Genomic DNA, 19,252 nt, shown 5'->3' with positions numbered 1-19,252 from the left:
ATAGCCCAGCCCTACCCATGATGGCTGTTCATATGAATCATTATCTCTAAATGACATTTATCTACTTTTTAAATAAAGTTCTTCTACAGAAAAAAGTAAAGGTAACGTTTTCCCCTGTCCAGTTGTGTCTAACTCTAGTGCAGGGGTCTGCAACCTTAAACACTCAAAAGAGCATTTATTGTTAAAGAACACCAGGAACCACAAAATCCTTTTGACATCTCTCTCTCTCTCCCCCGTATCTCTCTTTCTCTCTGTATCTCTCTATATGTCTCTCCTTTCTTCTCCATCTCCTTTCTTTCTCCCCCCCCCGCCATGTGTCTCAGTCACTCTCCCTCCCCCTCTCTCTCTGTATCTCTCTGTGTCTCTCTCCCCCTTTGTATCTGTGTCTCTCTCTCCTCCTCCTCTCTGTATCTCTCAGTCTCTCTCCCTCTCCCCATTCTCTCCCCCTCTCGCTGTATCTCTCTTTCCCTCCCTCTCTCTTCTCCCACTCTCTTTATCTCTCTCTCTTTCCTTTCTTTCTTCCCCCTCTTTATTTCTCTTTCCTTCCCCCTCTTCCCCCTCTTTATCTTGCCTTCCCTCCCTCTTTTTCCCTCCCTCCCTCTCTCTTCCCCCCAATCTCTCTCTGTCCCCGAGGGGGAAAGGGACCCCTGAACTGGTATTGAGTGGTGGGAATCTGACATCCAGAGGCTGACAAACCCAGGAGCAGCACACTGAAGACCAGCTGGCTGGCGGGAAGGTGGGGCATCACAACACCGGCGGCTCTGCAGGAAAAGCAACTGACATCTGGGAGGCAAGAGTGAGCCGAATGGGGCAGGGTCGGATTGTGGCTCCTATGAAGGAGGGGACCACACTTCTCCCATTGTGAAGTGTGCTAAATTTCATTCTGCTGCGCAAAGGGCTGCGAGAAGTGGGAACAATAAATGTATGTGATGGAGGTGCACAAAGGCAAGTGCAGGGGTGCTTCGCTCCCACACTAAGGCTCTGGCTATCGCCACCACCGCAACAGGGCAACAACTTTTTCATCCCCCTGCCATGACAGGGTGACAGGGAGCTGCAGCAGAGGGATGAAAGAGCCACATGCAGCTCTGGAGCCATGGGTTGCCAATACCCGCTCTAGTGAGTGGTTATCATCTCCGTTTTTTAGCCAAGGGAGCCACCATTCTCTGAAGATACTTCTGTGATCATATGGCCAATGTAACTATATGCAAGGCACACAGAATGCTGTTACCTTCCTACCCAAAGTGATGCCTATTAATGTACTTGCATCTGCATGTTTATGAACTGCTTGGTGGGCAGGACCTGGGGCAAATAACGGGAGCTCACTGTATCACGCAGCACTTGGGTCTCAAACCCAGGCTGTAAGCTTTCCAGCTAATAAACTCAGCATCTTTAATTACTGAGCTATCACGCCCCTAATCTACAGAGAAGAAGGCCTTGGCATTCCAGCATGTAACTAACTTTATATATTTTTCTGGACTAGTACAATATTAAAAAAAGAGGTGAATTCCATTCCTGAACCTGGCCCCATGATGAACTTATGAGAGCCACTGCCTCTCTCTGGGATGTTTGTTCAATCTATAGCCGTGGTTATTTCCAGGTAGTGTCCTATCCAAGTATTAACTAGATCTGATCCAGACAGGGAGAAAAAAGTTCAGTTTTTTGGAGTTAATTAGAAGAACCTTTTTCACAATCAATATTCAATGCCCATGCCATATCTATGTTGCTGATGTGTCTTTGTATGAGGACAAATATACTAGTCAATGATATATAAACTTTGAAAAGTCAACATGTTCTATACTGTCATCAATTTGATTGTGACCTTGACTGTGTCTTTTGAAGCAAATTTATATGTTTTAAATTTTCAAGGAAAAAAAAACTCGTACGCAATGACTCTACGTAAGTCTAAAACTGACAATAAAAACAAGCCTATATTAACTTATTACAGAACTCATAAGTGGAGTTAAAACAGCAGTTTTAAGAGCAGAGGAAATAGAAAAACAAAAAAGTAGAAGTAAAATTTCCTGCAGCCCTTAATCTTTTCAAACCAAAACTGATGGCACATATGTAAAGTTTCTTTCCTGAAATGTATTTTTAAGAACGGCTTTATAAATACTTTGCTATATTTCAAATGTGGAATACAACATAATTCACTTAACAACCGTATTACAAACTTAACCTCTGCAGTGATTCATTTAACAACCATGGCCAGAAAGGTCATAAAAAGGGTAACATTCACTTAGCACAATTCTCTTGCTTAACAATGGAAAATTTGGGCTCAGTTATGATCATAAATTGAGGACTACCTATATCCGATTTCTTGCACATCCGGAAATCCTGAAGCAGCAAGGAACCAGCCAAAGAATGAATACGCTTTAATAGATGTAAAGAGGAGTATTGGATAGTATCTCAAAGACTGAGAAGAAAAATTAGATTTTAACTTTGATTGCAATGTTAATAGTTTAAATGGTAATTTGGACTCATGACAAAAGTACTGTATTTAGATATTTTAACACTCTAGGAATTATTTTGGCTAAGATTATTTCTGTTTAACAAGTAAATAAGGGCAAATGTCAGAATCTAAAGCCATATGTAGCTAATTCCATCTTTTCATCATTGGCATCAGCAAAAGGTAAAATATTTCCATCACCATCCAAAGTGTGTGTGCACAGAATCAAAATCATCTAAGGAATTTCACAGCTCTGAAGCATGATAATAATAATCCGAGCATTAATGAGTAATGATAGCTTCCTTCATTTAGTAGCTTTTTGTAATGAGTCCGAAGAGGTTCATAGCTTAAAACAAACACTCATTGGAATTTATTTTAATAGACTAAAGAAAAATGTAAAGATTTCCTATGCTTTACTGAGGTCGTATTTTTGAGATATATGAAGGACAGAGTAGATTAATTAGGGTTCCCCTCTATCTTTAATAAATTAACTTAAGTCTGTGGAAAATAATAAGACTTGGCTGAAAATCATCTTTCTATATATCAATTAATTAATTAATTATATTTATTTATAAAATTCATTTGCCATCCACCTCATGTCCAACAACTCTGGGTCACTTACAACATGAAAAACATTTTAAAAAATCCATTCTAAAATTAATGCTGGATTTTTGTCATTAACTGCCTTAGGCTGCCTTGAGCTGGTTTGTCCACAAGTGAATGGGATAGAAATATGATAAAAACAAACAATCAGACAAATCATCATCATTTTAGCCATTGTCTATCCACTGCAAGATGAAGGCCTCTTTTGCATGTTTTCAACCAATACAGTCCTGAGTGAACAAATAAGACAGGAAAAACACTGTATGAGAGCAATCCGATTCCAGAATGTTGTGTGTCCTTATCCAAATGCACAAACCTTTGTGCTGCTTCAATCTAGTCTCTAAGCAATTTACAAATAATACAAACAAGAAATGCAGTACAAACAATACAAATGAATTGAAGGCAGGATACAATAAATAAGTATATCAATATACAATGACTTTCCTAATGAATGCAACGATTGCAGTGCTACAGCTCACCCAGAGCAATAATACTATACCATCTTAGTTGCTGACTATCTTTGCAAATAACCAAGTTTCAAAAGCTTCTATAAGATTGTCGTGTCCCCCTCCCCCTCTGACGACCGGGTCTAGGAAGTCCGTATCAAGCGTGGCCACGAAGCCTCTGCAGCTTTGCCAAATTCCTTTCAAATTTCTCAGGGCAGGCAGGAATCCAAGTTGTGACTTCAGCAAACTAAATGAGACTTTGCTTGACTCAAAGTTGTTTGACTTAAGCTGGTCCTTTATCTAGACTGTGGGGTGTGGCTCCATGACTCAGCACTTATCCAGGCCTGCCCCTCCCTTCCTTCTGTTGATGTTGCCTCTCAGATCTCCGGAAGCGGGGATCCTCCCACTGTGAATTCTCTTCCACTGGATCTGCTGCCGGTAATTCCAGCACGTGGCCGGCTCCCTGCTCACACGCTGTAGGAGTGAGGTTTGTTTGTTCATTCCTGACATCCTGTCCGGCCATGGGGCCAGGGCTGGAGGCTGGAGGCATGACAGGCCGTTCATCTTCATTATCAGACTCCGAATCTGATAGCAGGCCCAGGAGGAGACGGGAGGGGCCCGGCTGAGGAGAGGAGGAGGACGAGGCACAACAAAGATTGTGAGGGAAGGAACCACTATTAAGTCCAGTGGAAAGCTATGGAGAGGGTGCGCAACTTGGGCGTTCTCCTGGATGGATGGTTGTCCTTTGAAAAACATTTGACGACCGTCTCCAGGAGAGCTTTTTATCAGGTACGCCTGATCCGCCAGTTGCGTCCCTTTCTTGACCGGGATTCCTTATGCACAGTCACTCACGCGCTGGTTACCTCTCGCCTGGACTACTGCAATGCTCTCTACATGGGGCTCCCCTTGAGGAGCACCCAGAGGCTTCAGTTAATCCAGAATGCAGCTGCGCGGGTGATAGAGGGAGCTGTTCGGAGCTCCCATATAACACCAATCCTGCGCAAGCTGCACTGGCTTCCTATGGTCTTCCGGGTGCACTTCAAGGTGCTGGTTACCACCTTTAAAGCGCTCCATGGCTTAGGACCGGGTTACTTACGGGACCACCTAATGCCGTCGTTTGCCTCTCACTGACCCGTGCACTCTCACAGAGAGGGACTCCTCAGGGTGCCGTCAGCCAAGCAATGTCGACTGGCGGCCCCCAGGGGAAGGGCCTTCTCTGTGGGGGCTCCTACCCTATGGAACGAACTTCCCCCTGGACTTCGACAACTTCCTGACCTCCAGACCTTTCGCCGCGAGCTTAAGACCTATTTATTTGTCCGCGCAGGACTGGCATAGAATTTTTAGATATTTTATGGGTTTTAATTCTTAATTAGTTTTTTGGGTTTTTAAGTGTATTTTAAATTTGGGCCAAATTTAATAAGTTTTTTAACTATTGTTTTATTTGTATTTGTACGTTTTGGTTGTTGTTTTATATGGCTGTTCACCACCCTGAGTCCTTTGGGAGAAGGGCGGTATACAAATTAAATTTTATTATTATTATTATTATTATTATTATTATTATTATTATTATTATTATTATTATTATTATTATTATTATTATTATTATTATTATTATTATTATACAAGAGTCATCCTATGCCTGGAGTCTCCAAGCACTGTACTGGAAAATGCTGCCTTCTAATCACCTACCTGCAGGTTTCCCAGTAGCTAGGAACTCTTAGTAGGCAAACTCTGTTTATCCATATTGCGTAGACCAGTGATGGCTAACCTTTTTTTCATTGCGTGCCAGGAGCGGGGGGGGGGGGTCGCCACACCCATAATTTTATGCACGCGCAAACCCCCCCCCCCCGCTCCTGGCACACAATGGCCCAGTAGACCTGTTTTTCTCTCTCATTTGGCTCCAGAGCCTCTCTCCTAGAGAGAGGCTCTGGAGGCTGTAGACAGCAAAAAAGTCACTTCCTGTCCAACCGGAAGTTGGTAAATGGGCCATTTCTGGCCTCTGGAGGGCCTGGGGATGGGTGGGGAAGGCCGTTTTCACCCTCCCCAGACTCATAGAGAGGCTCTGGAGCCAGGTGAGAGAGAAAAACGGGCCTTCCCCACCACCATCCGTGTCCTCTGGAGGCAGGAAACAGCCTGTTTCCCTACTTCTGATGGGCCCAGAAGGCCCAAAAATCAGCTGGCTGGCGTGTGTATGTGCCCTGGAGCTGAGTTCGCGTGCCCACTGATATGGCTACACGTGCCACCTGTGGCACGCGTGCCATAGGTTCGTCATCACGGGGGTAGAGTGTCTAAAACAGGCAGTCTAAAAGGTACTTTAATTATTATAATTTATTTTCTGGATATTGAAACTCTACATTCATTATAAAAAAGGGTTCACTAGGAATTTAGCCTCTTCATAAGTAAGTTTCTTCTACTTTAAAAACAGGTTGGCTGAATTCACAGATCTCCCTAAATCAGGGGTCTCTAACCTTGGTCCCTTTAAGACTTGTGGACTTCAATTCCCAGCTTTGCTGGCTGAGGGACTCTGGGAGTTGAAGTCCACAAGTCTTAAAGGGACCAAGGTTGGAGACCCCTGCCCTAAATCATGGTTCAACTATACTTTTATCTATTTCCATTTGTTTTGTTCTTCACTAGCACAACGGATAGAGCTTAAATAGAATTCTATCCAGAAATATTTGGCTGATGGGAAAGGAGTGAGGAAGACATGTTATTCCCCAATTCCCTTGCTTCTATGGTACCCACCCAACACCACTTCCTATGCTGGTTCAGAGAATCCCCAGCCTTCCCTGAGGACAAGTAAGGCTTGCAGAGAGAACTAAATAAGATAAAATCACCGTCTTCTTTTGCCAGTAGCAGAAAGAAGATCAAGTCTTCCAAAGAGGGAGGCAACTTCCTTATCTGATAGTTAAAAACACTTTAAAAAAATTATGCATATAATTAAGACACTTACACTATAATTGCTATGATATTTTAACTTTGAATTTCTCTATTCAGATAGATATGCCGATAGGAAATCTACAAAACAAATACTGTTATCTTCTCAACCATAGTTACTCTATTAACAGCAGTTGCAACATGAAATAATCTATAATGAGATCTAATATTTCAATGTTTTATCTTCTTCTAGTTTGCAACTTAAATAAATATTATAAGGCTGACATGGTTATATATCATCATACACAGGCAATGAAAACAAGGCCAAGTGTTCTCTTATCACACAGCTACATGGTTCAGTATAGGAAAACCGGTAAGCAGGTTTTTATGAAATTAAACATCCTGTCATTGAAGTTTTTAAGGAACTCAAGATAAAAGCAGACATGTTTAGAATTTGAAGTGGTTTGAACTATTCTCCCATTGCCTCAATAGTAATAAATTTGCAAGCTTTCCTTCCTTTTCCTTTCCTTGTTGCCTAATACTTTTCTAATGAGAGCCAAAAATTACAGGCTGGGATTTAGAACTGGCTGATTATATAAAAGCTTCTGAAGTACTTTGCTACCTCATACAACTTGATATTAGAACTTTAACATTAGCTGAAGTTCTTGATATTCACCTGGCAGTGGATCCTTTCATGTTTAATATTTTAAAAAGAGGTATTTTAAAAAATGGAGCAATGATCACACTTAAGATTAATTTGTATATTAATGCTTTTTTGCCCATTAATACATGTGAGCAAAATTTTAAACATTACAGTTCTAAAATAAAATCTTGAATACTGCAGTGCTGTAAAATGCACCTAAATATTGAACACAAACATCCCAATATCACAAATGTTAAAAGTACTGAAGGTATTCATAGTATCACTTCGTTTTTCTTGGTTTTGCAAATTCTTTACCCCTACATTATAGAACAATTATATATTATAAACTGTAGGAAAAAAATCCACAAATTAAAAACAAACCTGTAGACACTTTCAATTAGAATAATGATTGCATATTCTATGGTCTATACTCAAAAGTCAAACTCACTAGTCTTATAACCGAGGAATCACAGATGCTTGTAGCTATTTTAGGTCAATCATTCAACAGCACTGACATCTCTAAAGAGAAATGAAGGAATCAACTAGTCATATTCACATACCTTCTAAAAAATATTGAGTATAGATCATCTATAAATAAATCTTTTAGATCAGGCATGTCCAAGCTATGGCCCACAGGCCACATGCAGCCCTGGACAACTAGTAATTCAGCCTCACAAGACAATAAAAATATATAAAAAAGGATATTCGTTATTTATATACGTTAACTATATTATATATTATATGTACAGGCCAAGACAATTCCTCTTCACTCAATGAGGCCCAACAAAGCCTAAAGTTTGAGTAATCATTTTTAGATCTAAAAAGGAATTTAATCTATAGTTGAAATTATATATACTTTACCTCCTATATTTTTTTCAAGATGGTATTTTAAATTAATTTTAACAGGGAAATGTAAATCATTTTGGCTTCACCATTTTTTATGTTCTTATCAACAACTTATTTAATTGAGAGGTGGGGGAGAGAGAGACCAAGGAAAAAAGGGAAATAGAATAGAAATATCATTTTGGTGACAACTGTAGCACAGTTAGAACAACATTATAAAAATGTTTATGTTTTCAAACTTTGTCTATATAAAAACAATCAAAACTTACCTTAAAAATAATATACCTGCCTACAAAAAATTTCCATCCCTGCTTAGTTTTATTTCATTTTTCTATTGCAAATTTTTAAAAGTTTTAAAATATTTTAAAGTATGATTTAAATATTTAGCTATAATTTTAAATTGTAAACTGCTTTGAGATTCTTTTTTTTAACTGGAAGCAATATAGAAACATTTTAAATCAAGAAAAAAATCAGAAAAGGACTAAGGATTATTTCTCTTTGGTGAGCTACTTATGGCTTGGGCCATTTCAAAATATGAACAAAAAATATAGGATTAAGTAATGAAGTGAAAATGGGATTTAATATTAAAAAAATTAATATTTTACTGAAATCTTTATTCCTAATAATAATCTTTTTATTGACCACTTTATATCTTGGGAATATTAACTTACTTCCATTGTTTAAAATGTACTATTATAAATAACTTATTAAGCTATTGGAAGCACAACACTTTATTTATTTATTCATTTATTTATTTGTCAAGTACGTATTAGATAATACGGTATATATAAGCATGAATTGAATACATAAAATGAATACAATTAAAGGGAACATTAGGACAGGGATCGTAGGCACGCTGGTGCTCTTATGCATACCCCTTACAGACCTCTTAGGAATGGGGTGAGGTCAAGAGTAATCAGTCTAAGGTTAACTTAGAACAGTGGTAGTCAACCTGGTCCCTACCGCCCACTAGTGGGTGTTCCAGCTTTAATGGTGGGCAGTAGGGGTTTTGTCCGATACTGAAGCACTTTCCTTTTTTTTAATTTAATTGACTTTTTAAAAAATTTTCATAGCATTATTTAAAAACATTTTCATTAGATTTTCATAAAATTCCCCGTGACAATTTAAATTTCTGAAAATATACTATTTGTATTGCTCACGTATAAGTTTAGTTCATGATACGTAAGTGAAACTAAATGGCACTATAGTACAACCGCAAACAAAACAGCCTCATCCCAGAATAGCTCGCGCATCTCCCCCTGAACCGGTGGGTGGTTAGAAAATTTTACTACTAACAGAGATACAAAAGTGGGCGGTAGGTATAAAAAGGTTAACTACTCCTGACTTAGAAGTTAACTTAAAATTTAGAAGTTAAGGTTAACTTACAAGTTAAAAGGAAAACTTCCTTTTCCACAAAATATTTTATTTAATACATTGTACTAATTGGGAAGTAAAACAGAAAATAATTTTAAAGAAAAGTCCAGGCATGATTAAAGATCCTAACATTACACTAAGTGTTACGGTAATTAACATAAGATCTGCATTCTATAGATTTTCAAATATTTTGGGACTGTATCCACTTTCATCTACAGCATTCAATAATGAAGCTACTAATGTATCACATTAATTTTCTTTTTCAGCATTAGTACTTGAAGGCTGCTCTAGAAGTTATGAAAATTCTCCGGCATACAGCGCAGCTGAGGCACTGCACTAGTGTGTTCAAGAAAGAGGATAGCAAGAGAAGATTTTATTACACAAGGGAAAATCTGCTTGTAAGACATTAGATCTTTTATACCACTTACTTGTGAATAAATTCACTGAACTTATTTGAATTTTTAAAATGTAAATATGATTATAAATACAATTACAATTACTTAAAACTATTTCTATATTTCCAACAAAAGTAATTCCTGTAGCAAATAGAAATATGGCTCTGCACTACATCCTACAACATCTTGAGTCTCCAAAGACCTATGCAAAGGTCCTTTTTGTAGACTTTAGTTCAGCATTCAATACCATCATTCCAGACATTCTTCTAACTAAGCTAAACCAGCTACAGGTACCGGAACAGACTTGTAAGTGGATCACAAGCTTCCTAACAAACAGGAAGCAGCAGGTGAAGCTAAGCAAGATCACATCAAATACCTGTACAATTAGCACAGGGGCCCCCCAAGGCTGTGTGCTCTCCCCACTTCTCTTCTCTCTGTATACCAATGACTGCATCTCCAATGATCCATTTGTTAAGCTACTGAAGTTCGCAGATGACACAACAGTGATTGGTCTCATTCGAGACAATGACGAATCCGCATATAGACGAGAGGTCGAACGACTAGCCTTGTGGTGCAACCAAAACAATCTGGAACTGAACACACTCAAAACCGTAGAAATGGTGGTAGACTTTAGGAAAAACCCTTCCATACTTCCACCTCTCACAATACTTGACAACACAGTATCAACAGTAGAAACCTTCAAATTTCTGGGTTCTATCATATCGCAAGATCTCAAATGGACAGCTAACATCAAAAACATTAAAAAAGGACAACAAAGAATGTTCTTTCTGCGCCAACTCAGTAAGCTCAAACTGCCCAAGGAGCTGCTGATCCAATTCTACAGAGGAATTATTGAGTCTGTCATCTGCACCTCTATAACTGTCTGGTTCGGTTCTGCAACCCAACAAGAAAGACACAGACTTCAGAGGATAATTAGAACTGCAGAAAATAATTGCTACCAACCTGCCTTCCATTGAGGACCTGTATACTGCACCAATCAAGAAGAGGGCCGTGAAAATATTTGCAGATCCCTCGCATCCTGGACATAAACTGTTTCAACTCCTACCTCAAAACGACGCTATAGAGCACTGCACACCAGAACAACTAGACACAAGAACAGTTTTTTCCCGAAGGCCATCACTCTGCTAAACAAATAATTCCCTCAACACTGTCAGACTATTTACTGAATCTGCACTACTATTAATCGTTTCATAGTTCCCATCACCAATCTCTTTCCACTTATGACTGTATGACTATAACTTGTTGCTGGCAATCCTTATGATTTATATTGATATATTGATCATCAATTGTGTTGTAAATGTTGTACCTTGATGAACGTATCTTTTCTTTTATGTACACTGAGAGCATATGCACCAAGACAAATTCCTTGTGTGTCCAATCACACTTGGCCAATAAAAATTCTATTCTATTCTATTCTATTCTAAATATATATAGGATGTATGCCCAGAGTTTCCTTATTTACTGATTCATGTATATCAGTATGCCAAAGTATTTTTGTACATTATATCTGCATAGCAAACACAAAGTCCTAACAGAACAACCTGACATGAAACTATGTTTAATAAACCATCCGTATGAAGACATAGCATCATGTATTTTTTTTCTCTTTTCCAATAAAGCAGGATTTAACATAGAGACAATGGCAGAGTGTTCTTTTATCATTCCTTCTCTTATCTCTTTTTTAAATTTGTTTCTATCATGGCTGTCATAAAGAAAATGGGTGTTTCTATGTGTACATATATGATGATGATGATGGTGTGTGTGTGTGTGTGTGTGTATTATTATGAATTTTCTGTCAAAGCAACGATATATTTTAATTGAAAATTAAAATTTCAGTTGGAAGTGTTGTGCTCATTACTGTATATACAATTTATATTAAGCAGGCATCTCATTCCAGCAAGCATCAAACAACTGTCAGAACTGACATATTTCTGATCGCCAAAGGCAATTCTTGTTATCTAATACCGAAAATCAAGTTCCAATATTACAATTTTGAGAAATTTGCATATATTCACTTCTCCTTAGGCTGGTTTTTCTTTTTATCTTAGCAGATATACTCATTTCTGTCTTTCAGCGCTTGGATAACTACAGTGCTGCAACAGCGCAAAGTAGTTGTCCAGCCTCTCCCAACTGTTCTACTGACTAGAATGATATGAATCACGGGATACCATATTACAGAGAGTTGACTTATCCAGTTCTGTAATACAGGAACTAACCATGATGACCCAAGATTCCATCAGATATGCAAGCATATTGACATCATAAGAAGGCTGCTAGCCTCAAATAAAGTGGGAGGAGATAGTACCAATGACTTTTTATTTTCCTTGTCTGATTTAAATAATAACAACAAAGATATCTAAACTTGATCTGCAGTGGAAGATTTCTGCATAGTAATAACTCACCCTATTCAATGTATTTCATCACTTTATTTTAACAAACAACATGGCTCATGGCTTCAAACCCCAAAATCTCTCTCACGTAACTGTTTGTTAGATTTTGAAATAGCAGAGAGGCAATTAAAAACAGATACTCCATCCTTCCCTATTCATTTCAAGGATGTAATCCTATATTACAAAGACAGAAATATTACAAACTGAAAAACTTTCCATTTCTAAATTTCAGCTTTTAATGTATGAATTTATCTTGTTCATAAATGTGCTTCCATCACTCACTAATCCTCATCAAGCTTATGAATGGAATTTAACTAAGAATATAAAGCAAGTTTTCAAAACTGTGAAAGCCAATATTATATTATAAAGCAGTGGAGACAGCTCAAATTAATTATTAAAATGAAATGGAAAGAGATGAATATACCTTAGTTAATCAGTCTTGAAGTTATCACTGATTCAGTATCATTTTGAACATAACAATGCAAACAGGGCAGCCTGGTAAATAGGGAGATATATATATCTCCCCTATTTACTGCGCTGCCCTGCTTGCATATATAAATAAAATAAAATAAAATAAAATAAAATAAAATAAAATAAAATAAAATAAAGTCAAGCAAGTCAGTCCTACTCAAAAAGCATAAATATTTATTTCCTGGCAACCACTGAAAAAGCCTGCATTTGTTGACTTCCTATTTGAATAATAAAGAACAATTACAAATCAATTCCCTAGAATAAACCAATTACCAAAATCAACTGTAAAACAAAACTATGCATTTTATCTAATGATACAAATGAAATCCATTCAACATACATACTGTATATATGCATACCTGGATGATAAATAAAGACTTTTGAAAAATTAGGTAAACAAATCAAAGTCTGTAACCGGACAACAAAATAAGAATAAACACAAACTCTTACTTCTGATTTTGAAGACACATTCTCCTCCATATCAGAGTCATTAGGGTCCACAATATCATCGAAAGGTGGTAATGAATTTTTCTTTTTCTCCAGGTGCTCACTTTCCATTTTAACTTTCCCAATTTTAAACTGAGATTTATCTTTTGTCTGTTTTTTCTCCACACTGGAGCAAGTAAGTATCAGCGGAGGAGCATTAGAAAAACTTTTAAATAAAGCCTCAGATCCACTTTTCTTCTTCTTTTTGGCTGCAAAGTCCTCAGAATCCAGACCAGGAGGCCTTTTGGAGGCAGCCTTCTTTTCTTGTTGCTGTCCACCACTTATGGTCAGTATGTTATTTTCTGATTTTGGCTCCTTTGACATAGGTTTGGGCTCTTTGAAGGCCATCTTAGGAACAATTTTTTCATCCTTTAGTGGTTTGTTTTCTTTGGGTTTTTTAGAGGATTCTTTGGAAGATTTGTTGTGTTCCCTGGAAGGTTCTTTGAAGGCACTTTTATGTTCTTTTGAGTCTTTTGAAGATTTTTCCTTGTGCTCCTTTGATAATTTATGGGGCTTTGAAAAACTGTTACTACTGCTGCTGCTGCTACTAGTGCTTATACTCTTGCTCAGCTCCTGCAACAATAGAAAGTAAAAAGTTAATGCTTCGCTCTCGACTTCTGTGTTTCAGAAACACCTACCATAAGTTGCTGCTCTGAAAACTTTACTTACATTAATAGATTAATGTATAAATTTACATTATATATCAATAACAAACTTGCAATTGTTGTCAACCAAATATGGTCTACTGGACTATTTCTTTCTTAAATCACAACAAATAAAATTTCAATGTACTGTATACAGGTAATCCTCGATTTACAACCATAATCAAGCCCAAAATTTCTCTTGCTAAGGTGTTAAGTGAATTCTGCACCATTTTACTACCTTTTCTGCCATACTTGTTAAATTAATCACTGCAGTTGTTAAGCTAGTAATACAGCGGTTAAGTGAATCTGGCTTCCCTATTGACTTTGCTTGTCAGAAGGTCACAGAAGGTGATCATATAACACCGGGACACTGCAACCATCAGAAATATGAATTAGTTGCCAAGCAGTCGAATTCTGATCACATGATCATGGGGATCCCGCAATGATTGTAAATGTGAAAAATAGTTATAAGTCACCTTTTTTCAGTGCTATTGTAACTTTGAACAGTGAGCAGCATGATGGTCTAGTGATGAAGACGCTTACCTTGGAAGATTGAGAATTGAATCCTAGTTACCAGTAGAGCTTTCTGCTGGTTTGGCCAAAGAGGCTGTAGAAAAAAATGCTTCTAAAGGGTTCTGACAATCCCAGCTGAGCCGCACAATCATCAAAGGTGCTTTTTTTTTAAAAAGCATTTTTTCGGTAGAAGAAAAAATGCTTTTAAAAGTAAAAAAAAACAACCACCTCTGATGATCGCGTGGCTCAGCCGGGCATGGGGGGTGGGGGCTCAGGGATTTTTGCTACCGGGTCTCCAAACCACCCGCTGCCATCGCTACCGGATCGGGTGATCCGGTCCGAACTGGGAACCCTGGATAACAGGGTCGTAAAAAGGGAGTTTTATTGTAATTTTGAACAGTCACTAAATGAATGGTTGAAAGTTGAGGACAGTCATGATTTACATATTTTGTGAAGAAGTATCAAAAGACATTTTTTGTGAGATTCTACAGACATTCTACAGTACGTTAAAGACTTCTAAAATTGTTTACACATGAAAGCATCTACTGGGTAGTAAATGATTAAGCAGTATGAGGATGGTTATTCTCTATTATGAGCAAAACACTTAAAAGTTTGTTAAGAATATTCATTGTTGCTTTATATGAAACACTATTATCTTGTAAGATTATTAACCATGCTGAGGTAAAACAGAATTCACAACTTGGTAAAAGTGAGTAAGCAGGATGGAATTATTAAAAAAGTAATAAAATATGGCCCTGATAATCTATGAAACTATGATTTTGGAACAAGCATAAGCTTTAATTTAGAGAATTTTTAACCAGGGGGTCTCTAACCTTAGCAACTAAGACTATGCTGGCTGGGGAATTCTAGGAGTTGAAGTCCATAGGTCTTAAAATTGCCAAGGTTGGACACCCATGCTCTAACCAAAACATTTTTAGAAATTTATACAGGACCTTGGAGAGTTCCTGCATATCGATGTAGAAAAGCTTTTCCCAACCTGAAGTTCTCCAGATGTTGAAACTTCTGCTCCTAAAATTCCCCAGCTAAACTGGAAAAGGCCAAAGTTAACAAAACTGAATTGAATCACATAAAATATATTCATAGTTTTATCTTGGAAAATTAATAAAATCACATGCAGCTTGGTAGTTTCTGTGTTGTGGGTTCATGTAACTCACTACCATAGAATTAGCAACTGATCTCTGAAAAAAGGGAAATATATCAAAAGATAATAACCTATTTTGATTTGGCATAGCTATGATTTATAGCTAAGAACATTGTTCAAAGCAAGCCTGTGTGAATTCAATCAATATATAGCTTCCAGTGGTTACATTTAAACCTGGATGTATGGTCACAATTGGGATTGGAATTTCATTCACTAACTAATGTGGTTGTTAAGTGAGTCATCATATGAGTGGACCTGATTTCACAACCGTTTTTCCAGTTATTAAGCCAAACTACATGTTGTTAAGAAAACCATTCAATCTTTAAGGAAATCTGGCTTTCCCAATTGATTTTGCTTGTTGGAAGCCATCTAGGAAGATTACAAATTGCAATCATGTTACTGCAAGAAAATGCAACCACTGTAAATGCAAGCCAGTTGCCAACTACCCAAATTGCGATCATTTGACCATAGGGCTGGTGCGATGGTTATATTTTCAAGGATGGGTTGTAAGCCATTTTTTCCCCAGACCACTGTAACTTTGAAGTGCTGTCAAACAAATGATTATAAGTCAAGGACTACCTGTAACTACATTTACTTATAATTGAGCTTAATCAAGAACTTGCTTCCACCTAAAGTTGCAGAAAGTTCCACCCTCAGTTTGACATGCAGTGACTACAAACTAATCTTTAAAGTTCAAAGCTGAAGTATATCTTATGGTAGACTGTAGAAGAAAAATTACACTTACATGAAAACAGAATAGAAGTGTGGATAGAGTAAGAAAACAAATCTTATGAAATATTTTAGTAAGTCAAAAAAACTCCATGTCAGATTTAATTATGCATAATTTACACTTATAATGCCAAGCTGCACATTTGGTATTGCAATAAGTACCATTCAGCAGGCTTAGTAAATGAACTAGTTTAGAAATGATAATTAATGCTTATAAAATATACTTCCTTTCATTATGACCAGTTCTCGAAATCTTGCAAATGGGTCAGAAAAAACAGTAAAACAATGAGGAGAAAATTGTAGCCTGTTTCATAATTGTTCAGGACAAAAAATATTTTTTGCATATGAAAAGAAGATTTCATTTTGTTTCTGATCCAGGAACAAATGATCATATTCTGGAAGATCTGCCAAACCATTTTGGCTGGCCATAGTTCAACAAAATAGATGCTTCAGTTTTCACTGTTCCAGAGAGATCCTTGCGAAATGAGTAGAGCATAGAAGAACATGTTATCCCTCTTTCTTCCCTACAGCTTACAGAGTGGCATATCTTACCTACCTACCTGGTTCTGATCTTCCCTGTACTTCACACTCCCTCCCTAACAGTTGCCATCACTGCCATGAACATATTCCTCTAATATGCCCGTCTGTGATATCTGGAAGCCATTTCTATCATCACCTCAAGGTAACCATAAGACTATTGTTAAATGGCATGATGTAATTCTTATCACCTATTTCAATACTCAAAATCTGAAATTAAAATTCGGAATTATATTAAGCAATAATACAATGATTAGTGATAAGAGCTTGACAACCTTTGTGGTCTTTATAAATTTTGACCATGAATTGTCTTCTGTTGCACTATAATTTTCTCACTAACTTAAATTCTTAGCAATTTTGAAAAAATCTTTAAAATTCCACAATCCACAGTTCAACAATCTGGCACACTAAAGCCAGAGAACATCAACTCAAGTCTCATTAATAAGACTGAGTGAAAAGACTGGAGATCAAGGGCATAGAAAAAGAGTTTCCACTCAGTCTCAACCAATAAGAGCAAAGTGAATACCCATCTATGAATTGTCTGAGCAGTGCACTGGAAAATATTTGCATGCACAAAAACATACTTCCTCCCTCCTTTGCCCTTTGTATTTCTCCTCAAGTATTTCTCTTGCATAGCTACACTTGAGAGATTGATATAAATATATCCCACTCCCATATAAACCTAGATGCTAAATCAATAGGAATGAAAAATAGGACATCCTTCTTTTTTATATGTGATAGCACCTCAGTTGCAGAATTCTCTTGGAACAATTTTGTTTCACTTAGTTTTTAGTGATTTGTTTTTGTTTTTTTAAGTATACCCAAACACACTATGATTATGAAAAGTCTTCAAAAGAGATATTTTATATCTTAAGGGAATATGCATATAGTAACATTATCTGAATCATTAAAGTGACTACTTCTGAAGCTGCTCCCAGGTGTTCCAAGCATAGGTATTTCACTTTAATGTTTTATATGCACTCCCTCGTAATAATAATAGCAAGGTCTACTTTTTCTCAATCTGAGCAAGCTGAGTGACTTGGCCAAGACTCTGGTTAGATTCACATACCGTGTTAAGCCAGTGAAAACCCAAGCAAGCTAAATATAGCTTAATAAATATTGAACCAGTCACTATTTCATAATGCAATCCTCTTCATAGGATTATTCTTGCAATAAAATGGGAGTATGGGAATTACTGGGTATGACACCTAAGGAAAGCGAAGATAAAAGGCAACAAATAACTAGAAGTATTATTAGAACTGAAATATAAAATTCTTATAAATAAATGTGAACACAGACTTTCTTTCTAAAAACTTATCTTCTGTGAATTAACAACATGTGGAAATGCTCCTAAAACAACTACCATATTTTTTGGACTATAAGACACACTGGAGTATAAGACTAGATTTTGAAGAGGAAAACAAGAAAAAAATAGTTTTTGCCCTCCCTGGCCCCCAGAAGCACTCTGCAGGCCTCCCAAACCATCTGTGCGTCCCATTTTTGGCAAAACTGGGACACGCCGGGGGGGGGGGGTTTCAAGAGGCCAAAATCAGGGCCATATTTGGTCTATAAGATGCACCGACATTTTCACCCACTTTTTTGGGGTAGGGAAAGTGCGTTTTATAGTCCGAAAAATATAGTATGTTCATGTTCCAAGTATTGGGACTAAGAAAGAGATCTGTATTTTAATAAGTAACTCCCCATAATGAGTTAACTAAAAGTTGATCATTGACTCCTAGAAGCTAAGAAATGTTTTGTGTAGTCAAAGACAAGAAATGTTTTCTGTTACTTAAGAAATGATAAAATGTACTTTCTGAAAAACAAAATAATGATCCAGGACTTCAATCTGGGTAACTTTCTGAATATATGTGTGTGACAAGCATTATCTCCACCTCTGGCTATGAGTTTTACCAGTATTCTTGACAATGTGCTAATGTAATCAAGAGAAGACTTCTCCTCTAAATGGTTCAATCAAGATAAGGTTGGTGCTTTTTAAATAATAATATTTCTTTTCAGCTTCCCCAGCAATGTCATCATCCTTCCAGGAATATTTCTCTGTTTTGGTGTGCTAAAGCCAATTAAAGTTTGCTCCAGCCTTTGTTTCTTTTGTTGCTAATCTATAACTGCAACATCTACACCGGCAATTACTGAAGGGAGTATTCACCTTTTTACCTTCTTAGTCAAGCAGAAAAGAATGCCCCAGAGCTCCAAAGTTATGATCTTTTCTCCCAACCTTTTCAAGAAAAGCTAAAGAGAGGCTATAAGCCAAGAGGGAGACGTTGCAGACCACTACTTTCACAGATATTGTGATGGTTCCAGTGAAAAAAGATTCTTGGAGACTACTGATCAATATTTTCCTCTCATACAGCCTTAAGGTAAAGGTTTTCACAGTCCAGTTGAGTCAGACTCTAGAAGCGGTACTCATCTCCATTTCTTAGCCAAGGGAGCCAATGTTGTCTGAAGACATTTCTGTGGTCATGTGACTAGCATGACTATATGCCGTGACACACGAAACGTTGTTACCTATTTATTTACTTGCATTTTCATGATTTCAAACTGCTAAGCGGGCAGGAGCTGCAGCAAGTAATGGAAATTCATGTGGCACTCAGGTCTTAAACCTGAGCTGTCAGCCTTCCAGCTGACAAGCTCAGTGTCTGTTGAGCTATTGCACTCCT

General features: G+C 37.4%; 1 protein-coding gene across 2 annotated transcripts in view; it reads right to left on the bottom strand.

Moving 5' to 3' along the window:
• The window catches only part of MLLT3 (MLLT3 super elongation complex subunit), a 151,815-nt gene that overhangs the window by 32,323 nt on the left and 100,240 nt on the right, over positions 1-19,252 (bottom strand). For both annotated transcript variants that reach the window (XM_058171411.1, XM_058171413.1), the window contains exon 6: positions 12,957-13,565. In XM_058171411.1, coding sequence (XP_058027394.1) covers positions 12,957-13,565 — 609 coding nt within the window. The remainder of the gene's footprint in view (positions 1-12,956; positions 13,566-19,252) is intronic.

This window comes from Ahaetulla prasina, chromosome 2 (genome assembly GCF_028640845.1).
Source record: "Ahaetulla prasina isolate Xishuangbanna chromosome 2, ASM2864084v1, whole genome shotgun sequence".
Classification (NCBI taxonomy): domain Eukaryota; kingdom Metazoa; phylum Chordata; class Lepidosauria; order Squamata; family Colubridae; genus Ahaetulla; species Ahaetulla prasina.
This window is presented reverse-complemented; position numbering and strand designations above follow the sequence as displayed.